The following is a 24,594-nucleotide window of genomic DNA, read 5'->3' as shown; positions in this document are numbered from 1 at the left end:
AGCGGATTTGATGTTTTACCCGCTCTATGTACCGCGGGCATGCAGAGATATTATGCGGAGAATCGCCACAGCAAGTGCATTTGGGTTCCTTGCTGCAGGGACCCTCGACATGTTGTTCGCCACATTTGTTGCAGCGTGGCTTATTACAGCAGTACGTTTCGGTGTGCCCAATTTGTTGGCACCTATTGCAGTGCATGACCGTCGGCACATAGAGACGGACAGGTAAACGAAGTTTTCCCATTAGTAAGAAGTCAGGCAGTGCTGATCCAGAAAAGGTCACTCGAAAAGAATCAGATGGTTTTTCGTGCCATCTGCTGACACAAAGTTCATTTGCCTGACATCAAGGATCTGGACTGTTGAAACCTCTCGGTTTCCTAAATCCACCAGTGCCAGCCTTGATGTCATCGCTTGTTAGAAACGGTTCGGTGACCACTCCTGCAACCTCAACTTCGTGACTTAAAATGTAAACATGATATTCCATGCGAAAGAGCTCACAGGCAGCAATCTTGTTCGCCTGTTCGCGATCACTTACAGTGATGCGAAGCTTATTGCAGCTCGGTGAGTTAACTTCTTCAATGCTCCGAAACGACTTTGCCAGATCTTTTCGATTTGTAATTTATTTAGCGGTTTGCCTTTGGGCCGAAAGAAAACCAGAAAAGGACCCTTAGATCCGGGTGGATAAGCCTTTAGGCGGGGGTGCGCCGGGTGGGGTAGCCAGAAGAAGGACCATGATGTTGGTATGCACCAACAGACTGAGTTGTGAGGATTCTAACGTAGGAGTGGCAGATGACTTACTTTCCATTGGTGCCGTATTGATAGAATCTTTGGCCTCCGGCACAGTAAAAAGTGTTCCAATCAAGTTTTCATATGACGGAGAAGGTATCTCGTCGTCGGAAATCTCAAATTCTGAGCCCCCGCCTTTATCATTAATTTCCATTCAGCTTGTGGATTCAGGACCGCAAACGATTAGAATCGTAGCGATATTATTTGAAAAATGCAACAGAGACAGAAACCAAAAAAAAACGCAAAAAAAAAAAAAAAAATAGAAAACGAAAAAAAAAATAATAATAATAAAAAAAAAAAAAGTTCAAAGACCAAATTAGCCTATTACTTGGTTTTACTTATATACTAAAAATGAAAGGCGTTTTATCAAATACTTAGTGAAAAAAAAACAAAAAAAAAAAAGATAATAAGAGAGGTGTGATAATGGGATGATAATTTTTAACTGGAATGGGAATAATAACAGTGGAATGAAAAAAAAAAATATATTTACAAAACTAGCTGGACAAAGTGGGAATGAAAACTGTAGTGTTGAGAACCACTGCTAGCAATAAAGACCAACCTAGCTTCAGACAACAGCAGATATAGCGGAATAAAAAAACGAATTTATACCTAGCCGTGCAGCCTTCACTGCGTACCTTCTGTTGTGTGGATGCTGCTGTTTCTCAGTCCGTTTTATCCCACATCAACAGCTTCTGTACTGCGGCTGGCTGATCGCATTGGTTTCTGCTTGGCTATAGATGCAGAGTGATGCGCTTGTGTAGGGGCCGGTCGACACGAGATCAATGTGATGATTGGCTTCTCCCTACCGATGGATCCGATTAATTGATGGCGATCGGATTTTCTGGTCTTCGACACCAATGCCGGAGGTCTCGGCCAGGACACGATGCTTCCCCGGACCAGAAGAAGACGCTCTTGCCAACTTGGCAAAGAAAAACCGTGGGTAAAAACTCTAATCAGGAGAAAAACTCACGGAAAAAATTGCACGTCGCGAAAACAAACCGACTGCTTTGAGCGTACAACTGGGAATGAACAAAACACTCTAATACACGTAGTTTCTTAAACAAATGGTTCAATTGCACTGAAACATGAGCTGCACCACACCGACACGAGGTTTTGCACCTTGTTCTTGTTATGAAAAGTGAACAGTGATTGTTCAAGTGTGATTCACAATGTTCCAGTTAGGCATAATTTGATAGTTCGAAACGACTGTTTATTTTTTAATGACGAAAATATATAATTTGCAAATGTTGTTATCATTTAAAACATAATTTATGTAAATTCCGAGGATTTTTTTTCAATTTTGATTTAAAATTTTCAATTAGGGTATCTGTTCCATTATTAATAACATGCTCCTATATCAATAACATTCGGGCAATTTGGGCTCAATTCTTTGTGCAGGAGGAGCAGTTCTCCTGTCAATTACCCAATTATCAATGCACGGCAGTGTAAAAACATCTAATACAAAATTTTTGCAAAGTGACTCCATTTTACATGACTTGGCGAGAAATCATGAAACTTTCTACACGGATTTTCAAATTTTGAACTGAAAACTTTTTTTACATAAAACGCATCTCCCGTGTAAAATAAGAATCAGGTGTACATAGTTGATGGGATAGGTCATTGATCTCGATATCCAATGCAATCAAGAAATATTGAAAACTGTTAAATGCATGGATAAGGAAAGCCTGCTATATGTAGAAAAAAAACTATTAATGTAGTAGTATTAATAGTTTTTTCCCATGATTATGCCAAATTTAAACATTTGTTTTGGAATTCAAAATTATTATCACTTAATTTACACTTTATTCGTGCTGTGCCGTGCTATTTTCTATCGCTTGGGCAAATAGATTCATCTTTTAAACGTCCGAGTCCTTCATGTTCCGTTTTGTGTTGGCCAACCAAACAATCACGCAGAGTAAAGTTTCCCCATCGTGTTTGCAGTTACCTCCTACATATTGGGCATTCATTTTTTTTTTGTTTTTTTTTTCAGTTCCAGTTGACTTTCACACTCTTCCCCAAAAAAACGCCGACCCGAGCCAATACAACACACTGCAAATATTTTCATGTTTCCTCTTTGCAGATGCGGATTTCTGCTGCGGTATGCAAACACCGGAAATGGCAAAACATATTCCCGATACGCGCGTTCCAGGACGTCCCCAGAATCGCGGTCCGTTTGCAAAGCCACTCTTACTCTCTATCTATATGCTATTCTTTCACATACCATACGAGCTATCGATTTTTTTCTCTATCCAATAGACGATTTTTCTCTCGTCAATTCTATTTCCAATATTATTTTTGGTACACAAGTCTACGTTTTGGACTACTAGGTTGTGTTGAGAGTACTTCTCTTGTTAGTCTTCTTCTTCGTAATGTTTGTTCTATTCATTTTTCCTTACTGGGTTCTTAGGGAAGAACTCCTTTATATATAGCTTATTCTGTTAACTTTTTTTTCTCCCAACTAGCCTGTATACAAGCTTATGTTTTCTTCATGAATCGTTCAATCTTTTCAAAACCTTAGATTTCTGTCTGAAATTCATTCTATTTGTTTTGCGTTTTTGTATGACAAGATATGTGAATCTGTTTGCCATTTTCAGCTGCCATTTAACCATAGATATTTGTTTTCTGTTCGTAGAGGAATGACAAGTATTTGTGTGTGTGTTGAATATTCCCATTGGAAATCATTCATATTTATACCAAATTAATTTATGTTTGCATGCAACACATATAATTGGGGTTTACATTTGGTAGAACCTTCTTTTATATCTTTATATCCGTGAAATCATTTCAAAAATTTATTTATGACAAATGACGCATTTTACAATAACGTATTCATATAATAATAAAAGCAATATTAAAATAAATAAGACATGCTGAAATTTGAGTAAAGTTTATCATCGGTTAAGCAAGTCATTCAATAAAATTCAATAAAAAAACACCACGTAATTTATATCTTTGTTACAAAACTTCAAAAAAAATATTAATGCTTTATAGTAGACTACAGTCTACACAATCAATACGTTCTGTTCTGTTGTCGGGAAACTCATAGAAGCTTTTATATGTTCATTGCCAAGGTCGATGTCCCAAGCAGCACATGTATTGTACAGAAGTTACAGTAACCCATATGCAACCAATTTTGATTACATTTAAGTCGCTGCAACCAAATCAGTGTGAGTTGTGCCACAACGTTCATTAAGGTTCAACCAAACACATGCGACGCGATTCTATCGCTTGGAGAAAGCGATTCAGTCGCCTATAATATGGAATATTGCCTGCAACGACCAACGATAGAATCGCGGCGATGAAATCGCTTAGGTCTGGGGGAGCCTTTATTCGTGTTCTGATAGGGATGATGCGTGGTGGCGTGTGTATGGAGACGCATGGTACAGCGTTGTTAAGCATCGCGAGGTTATTTTGCCGAGGTTTTTTTTCCACACCTATTAGGTATATCTAGTTTTAACAGTTGTTACGATTTGTTATTCTTTAGATCGAACGAATTTTAGGCCTAATTTTATATCTCAACCATGATAAAAATAAGGAAATTTTTGAAAAATTGCCAAACATGTTTTTAATTTTTATCATCAAAACTTTTAGGCCAAAACATGTTGTTTGACAATGTTTTAACTCTATAACAACAAGCATAAATTAACCACTTCTGTTTCAAAATTCACTCACCAATATGCTTTTGGATATTTCTGGAGGACATGCCCAATCTTCCTTTCTCCTGGACCAGGAGCGATGTGATGAACTTATTAGCCAATAAAAAATCACAAAAATAAAGACAAAAAAAAAAAAAAAAAAAAAAACTTCAGGAGCAAAAGGAAAAACAGAATCGTGTGACCTAATTGATTTCTGAGTTAATTGCTCCAAAAAAGGACAGGCTGTCACCATTCCAAACAAGAATCTCATTTCACAATGTATATTCAACAGGGAAATGGATACACTCAGCCCAACAGGTTGATCGATCCACAGCCCACACGACACCGCCATAAAATATAAAATGAAATTATCAATGAAGCGATAAAGCATCGTTGGGAAACTAAACAACAGGTAGGCTTTTTTAAACGTTGGGACTACAAACAAACATGTTGGTGTGCCACTTGATGAGCATAATCGAATTTGTACTCAGTGATATAGGTTGCCAATTGTATAATTCCATGGGTGGAGCAACATTTGGCAACGTCTCGACGTTGGCAAATGGGAATTATGTAGTGTCAACAATTTAGAGTACAGTGGGGTCGCCTTTATAAAACATTGAGTTAACCTCTTGAAAAAATCAAATAAAAATCAGGTGAAATTTCAAATGTTGTGGCAATTAAGGAGGACAAGTTATATACTAGTTACATACACAGCTAGTTACATATCACACTAATCTCCTACTTTTTTTTATAACTTTATAAACGAGACTTTCAGCCCAAGGTTGGCTTGTCTCGTATCTCCTACTTCAAAAACAATGTTTTCTTAGTTTTCTGAAGAATTTAAAATATGTTCAAGAAATGGGCCTGAGATAAAACGCACTAGAGATGGTGCAAAATTACATACTGCCATGAGAAATATGAATATCTGATATTGCATTGGTAGTAATCACTCAGAAATCTAATACTATGAGTTGAACCGTTTTGTCCCATAGGTTCGTTTTGCACTGTTCTGCCCTACTTACTGATATTTATCCTCACAGGCCTCTAAGCAGGATCAAGTATATGGGTATGGGTACAGTACCTTTAGTTCATTTTTTCACAAGGGGCCAGAAACAAAGAAAGAAAAATATTGTTGTAATAAAATCAATTTGATGTGGTAAATAGAAGAGAATATGGATCAAAAAAATGTCAGTACAAGATATAAAACTTCAGTTAATTGCAAATTATTTATTTCTGTTTCTGGAAGATTTATAGCTTTATTCAAAGATAAATTAGGATGTACGATACACGAGCAGCTCCCGAAGAAAATTGTACAACAAATCGTCTTACTGTTGCATACTTAATATTTCAGCTGTCGTTTAAATGTTATGTAGCAAAAATCAAATTTAATATAATATATTAATGTCACTTTAATGGTAGTGCAGTTTAAGCATGCTTCTGTATTGTAATTATATTTCACATGCACATGTTTACGTTATTTCAAAGCACATTAGGATAGTGTAGCTCTTTTCATTGTAGACCAATGTAATTTAATGAATACCATACCTCTTTCTCATTGCAGGTTCTCTGACTGTGAATATTAGTGTACTGTTGTTAAGCTTAGCATCGCCAGATGAGTCTAGTTTAGTAAGTACTGTTAAAAATACAGCAATAGGTTACGTAATATCCCTGTTCGTAAACAAAACTTGGGGACTTTTTTTTTGACTACCTACCAGACTAACAGTCAATCACAAACATTTGTTAAACTTCTTTCGTTCCTTTCATGTACCATCCACGTCATTTTTTGTTCGGTAGAGCATTTAACAATTTGAAAAAGACTACGTTTCTTAAACTGCATTTTCTGACGTCTGTCAATTTCAAACTATTTTTTCGATTTAACTTCTTAGTATTTAATCTGCAATGAGATAATGTCCTTTAATAAAATCCACATTTTCTAATTTGTACGAGAATAGATGATTGGATTCAAGAAGAATGCATGCACCCAATTCGAAGGATCTAATAGAAATATGGGATCGAGGACGACGATTAAAGTTTCACCCTTTTAATGCTCAAAATGCTGTCTTTTTTTTTGTTTTTATGTTATACTAGCAGACCCGACGAATTACGTTGCACCTAAATATGATTTATTTCGAGTCTATAAGAGTCAAACAGACAGAAATTCATTTTTATGTATATTTATTTATGTTTAATTTGTATGGAAGCCCCCCTTTCCAAAGGGGGGAGGGGTCTCGAGTCTCGTACCATCTTGAGAACCTTCCGCGGCCCCAAAAACCTCTGCATACAAATTTTTACACCGATCGGTTCAGTAGTTTCTTTTTCAGTTAGTTAGAAATTGATTTTTATGTATATAGATTGGGCACACCATTCTACTCGTACGGATAATGGAATGCAGATGGCATATTGGAACCTATGATGTATGGTCCTATCCGGATTTATTCCAGTGCAGTGATGGTAAATGTCATTACGATATCATGGGACTAATTTGCTAATGACTTTTTTCACAAGTTATTTGAAATTGAAGGGGCCCCCCTTAGCCTAGCGATATGATGCGCGAATATAAAGCAAGACCATGCTGAGGGTGGTTGGGTTCAATTCCCGGTGTCGGAATAGGCAATTTTCGGTTTGGAAATTGTCTCGACTTCCCTGGGCATTGGGTGTTAGCCTCATGATATACGAATGCAAAAATGGTAACTTGGCTTAGAAACCTCGCGAGGAATAACTGTGAGAGTGCTGAATAAACACTAAGCAGCGAGGTGACAATGTCCCAGTGGGAGATGTAATGCCAATAAGAAGAAGACGAAAAAGGCCCTTGAAAAGTTCTGTAACTTTTTCTAATAAGCCATTGCTCCAACATAGTGCAACAATTGCAAAGCTAATCGATAGTTATAGTTTGGCGCGCGCTTCTAAACTAAACTTTGCTCAAGACAATAATTGTCGGATGCTCGATTTATGTTTCGGTAGCTTCATTTGTAAGATCATCGATTCATCACCCGCAGCTAATGATAACAGTAAGTGATGCCATCCCTTGTGTGTTTACTGATCATCTGGATGTATTAAACTACGACTACAAAAACAGCGATTACACCAGTATGAATACTTTTCTCTCGGACATAGATTGGCTCAGCACCATTGATCAGGATCTCAATTCTTTAGTTATTTCCTTCAGCAATATTGTGTTGTATGCCATTGACCAATTCATTCCACAGCGTGCTCGAAATCCTGTGTCGAATCCGCCTTGGAGTAACAAACGTCTCAAAAAATTGGAACATTCTGCTCTGCGAAAATACTCAAAGCATAAGTCTCAATTTTGTAAAAAAAAAACAATCCACTTTGCAAACTCCAGGTACAAACGTTTAAACAAAAGGTAGTTTTTTCCTTATCAACTACGTCATCATCTAAAGAAGTCTGGAATTATGTCAACGATCAGCGCAAAGGAACGAGCCGTCGAATGTAGTCGAATACTCATCTACTGATGTACTGATTTCTCAGCAACTTTCGATAAAATCAATCATGATATAATTATCGCAAACTTTGAACGTCTCGGTTTCTCACGAACTTTCCTTCTTTGGCTTGAACCTATCTATGTGGTCGTGAAATGGCTTTTAAGATTGGCGACTGCGTCTTATCGTACTTCTTTGCTACTTCAGGTGAACCTCAAGGAAGTCATTTAAGGCCATTAATATTCCTAGTCTACCTCAACGACGTTCATCAACTAATTGATTCTCGAAATCTTTCCTTTGCTGACGATTTCAAACTTTACTGGATTGTTAATGACGTTCTGGATGCTTACTTCTTACAAAACCCAGCTCAACGTGTTCATCGACTGGTGTGATACAAACCGCATGGTTCTTAGTACTGATAAATGTTCAGTGATTCCATTTTCACGCAAGCTATCCTCTATCGACTACTGCTACAAGATAGAGTCAACAAAAGTCAAGGATTAGTTGTCCACATTTGCTCTCGCTGATAAATCTCAATGTTCCCTACCGTCAGCCCCGTCTCAATTCGTTTTTACCTCCATATCATGGGCATAATGAACCATTCACAAGTATGTGCCGCATTTTAAATCGATGTACAAGTGAATTTTATTTTCACCTCTCTCGTTTCATCCTTCGGAAAAAGTTTTGTAGAATTTTTGACGCCTTTTACACCAATACCCCCTAGTTTATTGTTAGTCAGGATATTTAAAGTATCTATACATTGTATAAATTGTAATAGTTTCAAGTAAACATTGTATCTGCTGGGAAATGTTATTCTGTGTATATTAAAAGAAGAGGAGGTTTTGCGCCCGATTGAGGTAGGGACGTGCTGTACTCAAGTGGACTGTTCCATGAGAGCCAAATTATTGTCAAATGACATTAATATCATGATTTCTTAATTCCGCTATCATGCCTCACACTTGTATTTAGAACAATGATTTGTTTGTTCACGCAAAAAACTTTACACGCAAAAAAAAAGCGTTCCCGAATTCGTGAACCAGCAAAAATACACCGTGATTTAATTCATGGATTCGGGAACACCAGTCACGTTTTCCAGAACGTTCCAGAAAACGTGACTGTATTCCCGAATCCGGGACTTTTGATCCCGAAAAAATACACCATGAACTCGTTAGTTCATGAATTCATGAACGCTTTTTTTGCGTGTAAGCATTACATGTTAATCAATAAATTTGAAATATAAATATATTTCGATAAAAGTTATGAGCAAATTAGTAATCACAGTCCCATGAAATTTTTGTGACTTTTCCCATCACTGTAACGCAGTGATCTTCTATTTTTGGGGGTATTTACTCTTTTCGTCTTTATTCGTACCATCTGGGTGGAGTTGAGCAAAGAAATCATATCGAAACCAAAATGATGACACGAGGAACAGCTGACCAAGGTCAAGTGACCCTTTGGGAACCGTTCCAACTGCCAACTAAATACATCGGCTATTTTCAATTGTAACATCTAGTTATGATTCTTAGTATATTCGCTACCCCTGGCACTTCCGAAGCTCTTGGGAGAGTGTCCAAAATCAACCATTTTCAAAAAATCATCAAAATGTATATCAAATATCAACATTTATGACATCCCATTATAATTCAGTGCATATTTTCTATATTGCCTCGGGTGGCATAATTTTAAAATGGGTATCAAACTTTGGCATTTTTCCAAGACAAGTAGAATTTTGATATCCATTTGTAATTTTAGTGCGCACTGCGCATGCAAGTCAGACGTTTTACAACTCCGGACCTCCAGGAAATCCAAAAAGAGATGGACCGGCTAATAAACCATAAAGTCCCTGGAATAGACCAACTACAGTGATCGTTCGCTAATTGGGGCACGACCTCACCCCAACTAGCAAATGTCGTTCGCTAATTGGGGCGTTTTGACAAGCATCAATGTTGTTTACTTTTTGCATTGAACAAAGGAAAATTTTATGCGCCGGAAAATATCGATCCCGCCAAACACGGAAACAAAACGTCAACGCGTTTTTAACATCACATTCTAACGTTTGGCTGCTTTTTAATTGGGCTTCGCCCCAATGAGTGCACCCCCAACTAAAAAGCGCCCCAACTAGAAAAAGAACAATTAGCAAACATTCGAACGTCTGTCATCCGTCTGTCGTCGTTCGTGCAACCGTTTATTAAAGCTGAAGTCGAAGTTAGCTATGATGCAGCATTGTGGGCCCACCTAAAGGTTCTTCCAAACATACGCGACGCGATTATATCGCTTGGCGATTGCGATTCTGTCACCATTCTGAATGTCATCATGAATGAAACATTACCTGCAGCGACCCAATGATAAAATCGCGACTAGTTGTCGTCGTTGCGGCGATGAAATTGCTTAGGTCTGAGAAAGCCTAACATGCTGGTAGCACAATTTTATGTAATTCAGCTTCGTTAAGCTTGTTAAGCTCTTGAGCTTATTTCATCAAGTATATACCTTGGTAAAATCAAATTATGGTATTTTCCTTCAGTTTGTGAAAAACTTAAATAAAAAGCTGAAATTAGGCTAGGAACATCCTTTTGAAACGGAACGTGAGAATTACTCAAAATGTATTCATCTAAAAAGTGGTGTTCTGAAAAAAAAATGTTCGAGACCCCTCCATATATTTGTTTTAGATACAGTAACGGAATGAAAGCTTAAGTGCAAGTGCGATGCTTTTTTTGGTTGTAAAGATGTCATGAAACATGCCCTAAAAATTTTGTTTTCCTTTCGTTAGGAAGAGAGAAATATTGTTTCTGAAATAAAAGCCAAGTCACATGTTGTGGTGCAGCAATAGCGATAACTGAAATAAGTGCTACATATCGCTATTTTAAAATGATAAAAAGTAAATATCAACAAAATCGGGCCTGGATTTCTATATTTTATATAGATATAAATCTCATCGGAATATTGTAGGGCCTAAATCATTCATAGTATATGGCTTTCTGTAATAAATATCAATCAATGAATGTATTTTTTTTTTGTTAAATGTCATAGATGCCTCACTTATCACTACTCATTTCCCAATTCTCGCTGTAAAAAGTGAGTGGTGCGAAGTAAGAAGTAAGACGTCATTTCTTACTTTTCACTTCAAAAAATGAGAAGCGCAAAGCGAGTCAGTGCGACGTCTCGCCACTTACTTCGCGTTTTTCACTTTTTTCAGTGGGAAGTGAGAAATGAGAAGTGAAAGTGAGTAGTGAGACGAGTCACTACTCACTTCTCACTCCTTATCTCTCACCTCTCACTGTGAAAAGTGGGTAGAGCGAAGTGAGAAGTTGGACGTTTCACTACTCACTTTCCACAATGAGAAATATGAGGTGAGAAGTGAGACGTCTCACTTCTCACTTATCACATGACACATTCGGCCAAATGACCTTTTCGGCCATATGACCAACTCGGCCAAATTACCTATTCGACCGAATGACCTTTTCGGCCAAATGGCTATTCAGCCAAATTATCTTTTCGACCAAATAGCCTATTCCGCTAAATAACTTATTCAGCCAAATGATTTATTCGGCCAAATGACGTATTCGGCCAAATGACTTTCGGCCTAACGGTCTGTTCGGCTAACGGTATATTCGTCCAAACAACTTTGAACCAAATGGCTTTCTGCCGAACATTATTCGGCCAAACAGCCCTTATTTTAAGGGACAAATTGATATGAAATTTGCGAAAAAGAGTCTACGTGCCATAGAGGGACTTGAACCTTCAACCTCCTACTCTCTAGAGTAGGAAAAGCCATCTGAATAACAGATGGGCGCTCTGCTCAGGAACTGTTCGGAAGATTCGATTCCTTACATTGAGCTGTTTAACCGTGGATCTTTTCTAAAGAACCCCAGCTCAGCACCTCACATCATTGTCAAAAAGTAAAACACGCGCCTAGAGAAACTCCCTCAAGCGTACGCTGTTGTATTTTGTACAACACAAACGAAAATACTACGCTCGCGGTACACAACACAAGCGAGCTTGTATGAGCATTCCAGTGCAGCACTGCGCACGTGCTGAACGTTTGTTATTTGCATTTAAAGCACCATCTAGCCAAGCAACAGAAATCATTTCTGCTGCAGAAAGAAATAAGAAACACGAAGAGGGACTGTTCCGATCTCCATCTCACTGAACATATATTTATCTCATCGCGAAACAATGAAATACAGCACCAATTTCATTGCTTCTTTTTGTCAACATGCATGCTCACTGCTGCACAGAAATAAGAAACAAATCAAATTGTTTTCCATTGGTTTGTTTCTGATAGGATGAATATCGGAGTCATGAGCTGAATTCCAGGAGCAGTTCCCCTAAGTAAAAATAATTTAGTGATGAACTTTATTTATAATTTAAAATCACTTTAATAAAGAAATAAAAAAAAGTAAAAATAATCAAACTAGGCCTCCGTCTATTTCTATGTGTCTGGCACGGAGCGGATCTTTTGCTTGGGACGAGTTTTCTCGCTAACATACTGCTCGCCTTTCGGAAACCACACTCTAACTTTCACCTACTCAGTGATTGAGTAAAATTGTATTGCCCTCTCTTTTCTTCCAACAGAAATTTTACTCAATTTCCATCAAAAGCAGGACTATTCATAGTTTTGAGTAGTCCCGCTTTTAACGGAAATTGAGTAAAATTTTCGTGGGAAGAAAAGAGAAAACAACTCTAATTTACTCAATCACTAGTAGTGAAAGATAACGATCTAACTCTCTGAAACCAATAATACCTAGATGAATGCGCTCGCTTGTATGAAAATTTCAACTACGCATGGTTAGAAGCGCACACAGTACCTATGAAGAGAAAACTTGAAACGTGATATGGTTCATATACATATCAGAGACTAGGGACTGAAATGCAAGTTATTCATATACCTAAACGATTTGAGAAACGTTATCAAGGTAACCAACAAAATGTAACTTAGAATTATGAATAGAAAATAATGTTGAGTTAGTTTTTGTATAGAAATAAATGTGATGATTTTAAATGAACTCCTACATTACAGAACTAGACGGACAGAAAAAAGCGTAATAATTATTATTATTTTAAACTTGTCGGCTTTTCAAAAGAAATTATTACCTCACTATGGGTTAACATTTTAAAAATGTCAAAGTGAGGCAAATAGATATTAGGGAATGACATGGATGTTTCAAATTTTTAAACATTTATTTAATATATGTAGTATTAAAGAACTGAAGAGTTTGTCAAAGGAGCTGACTCTTTTCAATGAGCTGAACGGATCAGATCCGCTCACTGCAATGAGCTGTTTTGCCCACCTCTAATCTGAATTCGAGTACTAACCTCCATCGCGGTTAGTTTTTTTTTCAGAATTATTATTATTTTTTTAAATTCTTGTGAGTGATTTTTTCAGTGTTAGGAGCAGTGATGGGAAATGTAAAAAAAATGTCATGGCATTGCTATTACTAATTTCGTAATAACTTTTTCAAAAGTCATCTACAGTTCGGATTTTTTGATTAAAATGTAGTACTTAAAGGGTCCTAGAACTTTGTCGAACAGATCATTGTTCTAAATACAAAGTGTGAGCCATGAGAGCGAGATTAAAAAAATAAAAATGTCACGGAATGTCATGACATTAATGTCATCTGACACTAATTCGGCTCTCACGCCTCCAATATCATATTTAGAGAAATTACCTATTAGAAAAAGTTTTCGTGTCATTTGAGGGCTACATGTTTATATGGAAAACATAATTGTAAATGACTTGTGAGAAAAGTTATTAGCAAGTTAGTCCCATGACATCGATATGACATTTCCCGTCACTGGTTAGGAGTTCATCACTTATCTTTTTTCGCAAATTGAATATTTTCCGGATGCTTGATCTGCCCCATCGTCACATATGCTTTACTTTTGTATATCTATAGCCAAGCGAGCACACATTGTTTATAATCGAGAGCTTCACACACTAAAGACCAGCAGCAACGGGATGAGTAGATTGAGTATAGAGAATAAATTTGTCCATTTAGTAACATGTGCTGTGCATATGCGCAGCCAATATAAATATTGAACAAAAAAAAAGATTTTTCGTACGGCCGTATCGCCCAAAAAATATGCAATTAATTGTAATATAAATAGAGGAACTGTTCCGTTCTCACTGAACATATATTCATCTCATCGCTAAACAAAGATATACGGCACAAATTTCGTCGCTTCTTTTTGTCAACATGCGTGCTCACTGCTGTAAAAAATCACAAAAATAATAAACAAATTAAATTCCTTTCAATTGCTTTGTTTTTGATGGGATGAATATCGGATCCATGAGATGAAGTCCAGGAGCAGTTCCCCTATATGTTTGGACCAAGAACCTCCTGATTGATAAACTTTCGATTCGTTCGCAAGGCGATTGCCATCTTGAGTGGAGTCAAATGAAAGACATCCAATGTGGCCTCACTTTTGAGGTCAAAATGCATATCTGTAATATTAAAATCAAGTACAGTTTAATTCCTCTAATTTGGCTTTCTTTAGTTAGGCTACAAATTAGTGAGGTACAAGAAGGTGAACAATTAAAAAATCATTTGAAGCTTTTCAGCGTGATGACTTTTCTATTCCATTTAATGCTACCACTTGATTGTAACATTACAGATACGTATTTCGACCTCGACTGAAGTTGAGTTAAGTATGAGACACTGCTGTCGACCTTAAAGTTAAGGTTAAAATACGTATGGATTTAAATACGGTGGATTTAAATGGTATAGTACTAAGTTGTATTATGACATGCGGAAGTGAAACTCAAACCATGACGTCAATAGGTAGATTTTTTTTTGTCTCAAGTTGACAGTTGAAACAGATGGAATCTCAGCTAGTCCAGCTAGTCTAGTCGAGCGACTGAGGTGGAATTAAATAGAGTAATTACATAGAGTAATTATAAATCGTCGTATGACCTGTGATTATGGATATTTTGTCAAAGAATTGAAAAACATTCAAATGTTGACATGATAACAAACAGTTTACCCACCATGTAGTGGCAGTTTATTTTATTTGGGAAATTTATATCGCATAAATTATGTAAATTAATATTAGAGGCATTAGTCCAGACGAAAGTAATATATTCCCTTAACCTGATCCACAGTTACAAATGTGAGGTCTAAGGACATTATTCAATTTAATCCTACAGCATATAACACTTGAAATTGGCCTGTAATTGCCACATGGTACCCACCAGACGTCCTACGTTGACTAGTGAATCACCTTCACCCTTGCCGCATAAATCTCTCCTCGAAAAACATTTATAATTCATCAACCCCATTACTCCAGCGACACCAATATCCGGCACAAACCACCCAAAACCAACCACATCCGACTGACCGGACTGACGACAATCCTATACGTGTATGTAGTTCGACTGATTGTACCGTTTTTTAATCTGTGCTATATTTTACTCGTCTCTTCCCTGCAATCAAAACCGGACCATAAATACAGAAATACGAAGTGGAGTTTTTACTCCAGCAGCAGTGGTACGATCCCCGGTTACGGTATGCAAATCAATCATCGTATGAATATTTAAATGCTATTCATCACCACGAGGACATCTGGATACCGGATACGTACTTCATCATGCACGGCGACTTCAAGGACCCGCTGATACCGATGCACTTTGCCCTGCGGATCTACCGCAACGGCACGATCAACTATCTCATGAGGTAAGCGGGGGGATTTTTGAGATTTAATTATATTGATTTTTGCTTTTGATTATGTGTGCACCATTTTGTTGCAAGTTTTCAATCAAGAGGAATCTAAGTTTCTGAAATCTTATTCATTAGTCCAACGTTAACTTCAATTAACAAGAATGTGAATATCATGGTGATAAAACATCATTAATTTCGAGAATACTATTAATATTCACTGTTACATGAGGGGAAATATAAATCCAAATCGTTACATTTATAGGATTATATAGCAGCATTTGCTTAGCAAGTGCATATTGTTTTCTTACCCTTATTGAGTTAGTAGAAAATAGAAAATTGCCAACGTTTTTTTGGGTAGCAGTTCCAATTAAACATAATATTTATCGGATGTCTCTCAATGCCGTAACTGAATACATCCCACAATAATGCACAAATTAATACAAAAGCATATTTTTAACTGATTTTATATATTTATTATCTAATGAAGTTCTTAACATGATAACCTACTTTTCTGCTTCATTTCCAGGCGACACCTCATTCTCTCTTGTCAAGGTAGACTGAACATTTTTCCATTCGATGATCCGCTGTGTTCATTCGCGTTAGAAAGTAGTAAGTACACATTTTTTTCCTCTACCCCCTCAGAGAAGCTTCGTTGCCGAATCATATGTTTACTGATTGAACTCGTCGAGTAGAGTATTGAAATTGTTTTTTTTTTGTTGTAGCTAAGGGCCATCTTTCTAATCTGTCATTGATAATAATCGATGGGTGTTAAAAGAAAGATGTTTTCATTCACAAAATTGAGCATGTTCATCATCTTCCTCCCATGCCAAACCTGAATAATGACATTTGAATCTTTCTAAATGTTGATTAAATCTGAGCTTCGAAGGAAAAAATCATTTATCAAAAAGTAATATCATCGTTGACCCCTGCTGCACCAACATTGTCGTTCCAGTAACTTCGGTATGATAAATTGAGTTCCTACTAGAAATTGCTTTCACGCTGCAGCAACAGTATTGTTCCCTGCTGATTGTGGTTGTAGCTAAAAGACTCCCAACTGCAATTTCCTTTTCGAGAATCTACATAAATGTGTGCATGGCAGAGTCGAATTTATTTCATATTACTCCGAAGTCTTCGGTTCACATTTCCACTTATGTGAATGTGGTGTTATCCTTCCCGTATTTAAACGACTGAAATAAATCTTTATACTTTTCAAAAAAAGAAATGTAATATTTATTCACGTAGGCAGCCCGGTACAACGGACACAACGAAGCAACTCTAAAACTGTTAAACAAATGAACTAATTATTCCATATTCGTTTTCTCCTCTGCACAGTATCATACGAGCAGTCAGCGATACGGTATGTCTGGAAGAACGACGAGGACACTCTTCGAAAGAGCCCTTCGTTGACGACCCTAAATGCGTACTTGATCCAGAACCAAACAATTACCTGCCCCATTAAAGCCAGCTGGAGAGGTGAGTTGGCTTCCTTCTGCTTCCCGTACTTTCCTCCGTCTCTACTGCCAAACTTAGTGCACTGTACTAATATTTTCCACTAACTTGTGGGATTTATATGTTTGTGCGACAAGAGATCCCTTTGCTATACTAACAACACTCAAAAAGTCCCACTTTTAGAGTTTTTGTTTCCGTACACCCACTGTCTTGCTCTCTTCTTGCTTTCCCCACAGTCCTTTTACATTTCCACGTTTTAACTTTTTCTAACACACACACCCGTCTGGCCCACTTGAAGGGCCACTCTGTGGCCCACCACAGACAACAAATCACCCTTCCAGTCCAATTTACGCCTAACTCCCTAACATTTTTCTGTTAGCTTTTTACCCTTACTTGAATAATACGTTCGTTTCTCTTCTTTTGCGTTTTCTGTTGTGAGAGTTTGTTTCATTTGGTTTCATTTTCCACCATAACGTCTGAACTATACAGATTTGTCATGCCTAAAATCGACTGTTTTTCCACGCTAAGGACGGAAACTTCTTCCGAGCTCATAGCTCGCCACGGACAGCCGCTTCCCATGGTTGTGCAGGAAATTGAACGCAACTTTCAGCATCAACTTATCCACTTTTGTCTATAGATTCATCTCATCAACCGCTCTTTCTTGTACAGATCAGATCACCGCACCGGAAGCGAAAAGAAAGTTTAAAGTGTTACCAACTTCTTGGCACATCGAAACGAATCAAGGAGTTGCTATCTGTGCAAAGTCAACTTTTTCTAGTTCTTGGTTCTCGAAATTTTCCAATATTGAACTTGCTCCATGTATTGTTTTCAACACACGGCAGCAGTTTTTTATGTCCATGAATAGTGTTCTTTCTTGTTCAATTTAGTTTTCTTCCATGATTACGCTACGATACTTACATTCCCGTTCATGTTGGAATACAAATATAAGTAAATTTCTTCAATTTTAACACCAATTTTCTAGCGTGATAGGGGTGCAAAATAATAAATTCAAACTAAAGGGGTTAGAAGCAGAGAGGTATTGATGAGATTTTTGTTAAATCCGAGCTTTGTAGCGTTTTTACGCCAATCGTAATAAATCTGTGTTCCCAGAAAATAAAGAATATTTTAATTTTCAATATATGTATATTGCGAAAATATTGCAAAAAATATATTGTCTGTTGTCGCGCAACTGAATTCTGGTCACATACATCCCTTTGCTCTTGACCCCTCTAATTGTAAACTATTAACATCATACGTTATTGACTTTTCCCGTCAAAAATGTTGTCTCTTATTTTTACATAACTCTGTCGATTCTTCGATTAATTTAAGGGCAACTTTCTCAAAGAACTAATAGATTTTAAGCCTTCGAATGTTTTCAAAATCTAAAACAAAAACCGAAAAAGTGCTGCACATGTGTAACGTCCTGATGAATTAGCCTGATGTTGGTTCAAAATGGAGCGAATGCTAGGTCACACTTGAAAAAAAATCCTTTTTCAATTGTTTTACATTTTAAAAATAGTTCGAGGCAAAAAATATGGGTTCTTTGGGATAGTTCACCTTAAAAAAATATAGAATCGATTGAACGAGTTAAAACAAATCGACTGGAAAGGTCAATTCTGCGATGCATCATAACATTACTGAACAGTCCGCCATATTTTATCAATCTATCAAGACCACTGTAGGGGCAATGGGGGTAATAGGGACTTGCCGACCGTGCCATTTTCACATAGAATACTTTGTAACGTTTGGGGATCTACGTCCACTTACATGATTCATATATGTCAGAACAATGATTTTTGAGCAAATACCATGGACAATTGAAAATTAACGGAAAAAACTATTATGCGAGTGTGGGTGACATACAGCTGCCCAAGTGAATAGTACAGTTCACTGTGTATAGTCAGCAGGTTCGAAGTATCCAAATTCTATCTAAGGATATATATCGATATATCGCATGTTCTCGTTTCAGGTGATTCGAAATGAAATTTCGTGGAATTCGGGAAACGCTCGTGCATGGCTAAATCGACTAACATTTATTATAGACTAGTCGACCCCGGCAGACGTTGTCCTGCATAGTAGGCGGAAATGCGCGTTGTGAACTGCCCATGCAAAGTTCGCATAGGAATCACAATTTTAGTTTTTCACGATTTGCTAAACTTTACTCGTAATTTTCGCATTAGGAAATATCATATAAACCCGTCGGAAACTATAACGAATGTTTCTGCTGAAGAAATGAAAAAATCCATCCAGTCGCTTTCGAGTTATGCGGATACGAACACAGACCATTTCATTTTTATATACAAGACAAGAAGATAAACGAATTCATCCCCCACCAAACCGTCATAGTTCTCATAGATAAGAACGAACTGGAGTTCTCGCCTTTTACGCATCATTATTCGTTGCCTCTATCAGTCTCGCAAACTTTCCTAAAGAGCTGTTCGTCTATGATTCGACATTGCTTTAGAAGGTCTATACTATCATATAGCACCTTGAAATTGGTGAAAAAGGGTCATGGGTCATATATGCCCAGCGTTTTAAATTGGCTGTGTAAAATCACATAAAAGAGGTTGATCCTCACTTTCTTCAGAAAAGTTTTTCATCAGGATGTTGGCTTTACAGGAAAAATATCGGGGGTCAAGTGTGACTATACGGTTTAGGGTCATTTGGCCGAATGCCGTATGGCTGAATGTCGTTTGGCCGAATGCCTTTTGGCCTAAAGGGTCATTTGGCCAAACGCAGTTTGGGCGAATAGTTGAAATGTGTTCCTTATTAAGTGCGTGAAGTGAAAAGTGAGTAGTTGGCATTGCGCAAAACAATACGTGTGAAAGAGTTGATTTTACAATATATTGCGAGAGTTCGGCTACGTGCCTGGTGTTGGTTATTTGATTTCATTAACAGCCTTCTGAGCTGCGGAGGACACCGGAGGTCTTTCGTAGCTTAGTAGGGAAAGCACCTGTCTAGCGTACTGGTTTCGTGGGATCAAACCCCATCGTTTACCCTCCAATACATTTTCATACTATATCTTTCACATGTTGTGCAATTGCACTAATCGAGTGTCAGATATAGTAATTAATTTCCACTCTGGATGGCTGATACCCTGAATGGAAGATGGAAGAAGGAAGAAGAAGTTGCAAGCAGGGAGAACGCTGAAGGAAGAAAGAAGAAGGAAGAAGCAAGAAGCAAGAAGAAATAATGAGAATGAAGAAGGAAGAAGGGAGAAGAAAAAAGAAATAGGAAAAGAAGAGAAGGAAGAAAGAAGAACGAAAACGAAGAAAGAATAAGGAAGAATGAATGAAGAAAAAAGAAAGGAAGAACGAACAAAAATGAAGGAAAAAGGAAGAAGAACGAAGGAAGAAAGAAGAAGAAAAATGGAAGAAGAAGGGAGGAAGAAAAAAGAAGGAAGAATGACTAAGGAAGAAGAAAGAAGGAAGAAATAATAAGGAAAAAGGAAGAAATAAAGGAAAGAAGGAGGAATCAGGAATAAGGAAACAGGAAGAAAGAAAAAAAAATAAGGAAGAAGGGAGACGAAATAAGAAAGAAGAGAGAAGGAAAAAGAAAGAAGAAGAACGAAGAAAGAAATAATAAGGAAAACAGTAAGAATGAAGCAGAAAAAAAGAAGGAAGAAGTGAGTAAGAAAAAGGAAGAAGGAACAAAGAACAAGGAATAAGGAAGAAGTAAGAAAGAATAAGGAAGAAGAAATAAAGAAAAAGAAAGGAAGAAGAAGGGAGAACGAAAATGGAAGAAGGAAGAAGATATAAGGAAAAAGACAGAAGGAAGAAGAACGAAGAGAGGAAGAAGAAATAAGAAAAAAAGAAGAAAATAGAAGCTGGAAGAATGAAAAAGGAAGAAGGAAGAAAGAGGAAAGAAGAAGGAAAAAGAAAGAAGGAAGAAAAAAGAAAGAAGAAAGAAAAAGGAAGAAAGAAGAAGTTCTCTGTTCTCTGTTTTCTTTTCTTTTTCCACTTTTCATTTCTTACTCAAATGGCGTTCGGCCAAATGACATTCGGACAAACGACATTCAGCCAAATGACCTGATACCGACCCTGAAGCTCCAGATATCCGATTTCACTTCTGAGAACAATGAATCTGAAATATGTATTATTATACCGCATTGTTTGGTAATTTTGAATACTCAATGAGATTCAGTCAACGCTGAACGTTAAGTCAGCGATCAATTTTCAGGATTACGAGATGCTCAAGGTACTCCAAAACGTTCTTGAGCTCATTCCACGTACTTTTGCAATGTCATCATCAACGTCATATACTCAATATGGTTCAAAAGCATATGCGCACCTTGTAAACTGAATTTTCTTGAATACGAGTCTTTGAAAATATCCTCATCGTCGGTATATACTCAATCCGTTTCAATAAGCATATTCGCTTCAATGTCCCTATCATCAAGTATACATCCAATGCGGTTCAATGAGCATATGATTCCGAATTCTTTAAACATGAGATGTTCAAGGTCTTTCGAAATAATCTTGAATTGAGAAGCTATTTACCAGATGAACAATGACTAAGAAGGTGTTTGTGTCGAGCAATGTCCATTCGAATGCAGACACGAACTTTTTTCTGTTGGGGTGTAGAACCACTGCATTCAGAAGTTCCGAACTGTGAACAGAAGCTCCTAGGAAAAATTTTGAAAGGCCCATCAGTAATAATTCCATGAACAATTCTTGTGGCAATTTCCAGGGTTCCATCCTGTAGAATTTCTGAAAGGACTCCAGAGAGAATTTTAAAAGTGGTGAAATTTCAGAGGAAATCTCCTGAGTTTTCAAAGGAAATCCTGTGGAAACTTTCGGAGCATTTCATGAAGGAATTTCGGGGAGAATTTGGTGGGATTACCCGGGGAACTCCCTGGGGAGGATTCCAAAGAAGTATTTGGGGAACTTCTGGTAAATTCCCGATGGAGTTTTTGGAAGAATCTTTGGAGAATTATTTTGAGCCATTCCTGGATGAGTTTCAGGGGGAGGCTTGGAAGAGTTCCCGGTGGAATCCATGGCGGAATTTTCAAGGAAGTCCCTAGGAGAATTTTTCTAAGAATTTCTTGAGAAATTTTCTGATGAGATTCTGGGTAGTTTTTGTAGGGATTTCGAAGGAGGATTCCGGAAAAGTATCTGGATCAGCTTGTAGAGAATTTACGGAGGAATTTTGATAAAATCGTGCCTGAAAGAATTTTCGGATGTAGGGGAAATGACGGCTTTGACAGGTTTTGTTCTATTATTGGCAGGGGGGTTTTTCATAACTGACTAGGCTCAAATTTGGCCTAAACGTTCTTTGCATATCAAAGAATATTGTGGCCAAATTTCATAAAATTTGGTCGACAAAAACCCCCCTGCCAATAATAGAACAAAACCTGCCAAACCCGTCTTTCCCCCAATGTCATTTGGGCAAAAGGTCATTTGGCATAAAATGTCACTTGGCAGAAAAGGTCATTTGGTCGATTAGGTCATCCGGCCAAATATGTCATTTGACGTCGCTCTTCTCAGTCACCATTTCTCACCTCAGAGCCGTCTCACTTCTCATTTCACACTACTCATTTTTTACACGTGAAACGTTTCATTTGTAACTCCTCATTTCTCACTTTTCACTTCTCACTGTGAAAAGTGAGTAGTGTGAAATGAGAAGTGAGACGATTTTTCATAGTCCGAAATGAGGCATGAGAAGAGAGATGTCTCTTTTCTCGCTTCGTCCTTATCGTTTCTCACTTCTCACTTCACACTCTGAATAGTGAAAAGAGCAAATAGAGTAATGAGACGTCTAGCTTCTCACTTCGCCCTACTCACATTTCACAGTGAGAAGTGAGAAACGATTAGGGTCCATCCACAAAGTACGTCACGCTCCTAGGAGGGAGGGGGGTTTCGAGCAGCGTGACGACTCATACAAAATTTTTAGAGGTTTATTACAAAAAGGGTGACGAAGGGGGGAGGGGGGTTGAAAATCGCCAAATTTTGCGTGACGTACTTTATGGATCTTCCCTTAGTATGAAGTGAGAAAAGATACGTCTCACTTATCATTTCACTTATCATTTCTCATTTCTCACTCTCACTGTGAACAATGAAAAGTGCCAAGCAATAAGTGAGACGTCTCATAAGTCACTACTCATTTTTCAAAGTAAGAAGAGAAGAATGAGTAGTGCAAAGTGAGAAGTGAAACGTCTCACTTCTCACTTCTCCCTAATCATCTCTCACTTCTGACTTCTCACTGTGAAAAGTGAGAAGTGCGAAGTGAGTAGTAAGACGTATCACTTCTCACTTCGCACTACTCACTCTTTACAGTGATAAATAATTAGTGAGAAGTGAGAAGTGATACGTCACACTTTTCACTAATCATGTCACACTTCTCACTAATCATGTCTCACTTCTCACTTCTCACTGTGAAAAATGAGTTGTGCGAAGTGAGAAGTGAGCAGTCTACTCACTTTTCACAATCATAAATACGAGGTGAGAAATGAGGAATAAGAAGTGAGACGTCTCACTTTTCACTCCTCATTTCTCACTTATCACTTCTCACTGTGAAAAGTGAGACGTATGACCTATTTATAATAACATATTTGGCCAAATGACCTATTCGCCAAATGACCAGTCCGGCAAAATGACTTTCGGCCTAAAGGTTTGTTCGGCCTAGAGGTTTTCAGCCAAATGACTTCTGGCCGAAGGGTTTCGGCCAACCGACCCTTCCCGGTAAAAAATTGTATACAGACACTGTAATAAAATAATACAAAATTGTGAGATTTCAATTGAATAGTTATATTTCAATCTTCCGCAATTGTATACGCCAAAGTTTTATAAAGTTTCCGTAAGGTTCTAAGTAAGACATTCTAGCATCATGCGCTTACGGGATTGTGAGATGCCATGCAGTAGTGAAATTTGAAAACTATTAGCTTTTTTGAAAGATGAGATATTATAAACATAGATTTTTTGCAATCAGGGTAAAATAGAAATTCATTGATGTTTTTGTGCAATAGAACAATACAATACATATGCTTAATTGCATATACATCAGTTGCATGGTTAATATTATTTGAATATGTAACATTATTGTTACTTTTTTTCTAAAACGAAATCTCTGGTCGTTTTACCTCCATTTCCCCTACAAAGAATGTTTATTGTTAGTTTGTCATTTTGTTTCACTTCTAACTCACATCATAAATCATGTTCAGTTTTTAATACCATATGAGTCACGGAATGGTAACTGTGGGTTCAGAGTGACATTGAATATAAGTTGAAACGTCGTTTATGGTCAAACGCATCAGATTCTAATTTCACTGGTTTGGTTAATTTTTCGATTATGACTCATATTTCGAACTTCCGGAATCATTTACCGATAACACCATAGATGAAAGCCAGGATAGTAGAAGTCGCATATGAATTTCGTAATGTGCATGCATTAGAAGCTATAATGAGTCAATTGTCCACAGCGAAAAATAGATCAGAACAAAGCGTTTTTTTACATTCGCTTATTAGATTCTGTTTTCGTATATTATATCAGGAGGCGATTGGTTTGTTCAATATTATGAGTGAGTTAAGCCTATCCTTTGTTGTTTGTCGTCATTATTTGAAAGCAAATTTTGCAAAAAGATTATAACGATAGTCAGGTCAGCTTAAACGAGCTAACCATCATGCGTATGTATCT

At 37.4% G+C, this 24,594-nt stretch overlaps 1 protein-coding gene across 5 annotated transcripts in view; it reads left to right on the top strand.

Moving 5' to 3' along the window:
- LOC134211033 (glutamate-gated chloride channel) overlaps positions 1 to 24,594 on the top strand; it is a 538,835-nt gene that overhangs the window by 377,540 nt on the left and 136,701 nt on the right. For 3 of the 5 annotated variants that reach the window (XM_062687563.1, XM_062687564.1, XM_062687562.1), the window contains exons 6-9: positions 5,980 to 6,044; positions 15,308 to 15,528; positions 16,040 to 16,122; positions 16,846 to 16,986. In XM_062687563.1, the coding sequence (XP_062543547.1) occupies positions 5,980 to 6,044; positions 15,308 to 15,528; positions 16,040 to 16,122; positions 16,846 to 16,986 (510 nt within the window). Of the gene's footprint in view, positions 1 to 2,863; positions 2,951 to 5,979; positions 6,045 to 15,307; positions 15,529 to 16,039; positions 16,123 to 16,845; positions 16,987 to 24,594 lie in introns of all 5 variants that reach the window. The other 2 variants (XM_062687560.1, XM_062687561.1) reach the window with 1 other exon arrangement.

This window comes from Armigeres subalbatus, chromosome 2, assembly GCF_024139115.2.
Source record: "Armigeres subalbatus isolate Guangzhou_Male chromosome 2, GZ_Asu_2, whole genome shotgun sequence".
In the NCBI taxonomy this organism is placed as follows: domain Eukaryota; kingdom Metazoa; phylum Arthropoda; class Insecta; order Diptera; family Culicidae; genus Armigeres; species Armigeres subalbatus.
The sequence above is the reverse complement of the archived record's forward strand: the minus strand, read 5'-3'. Positions and strand labels throughout refer to the sequence as shown.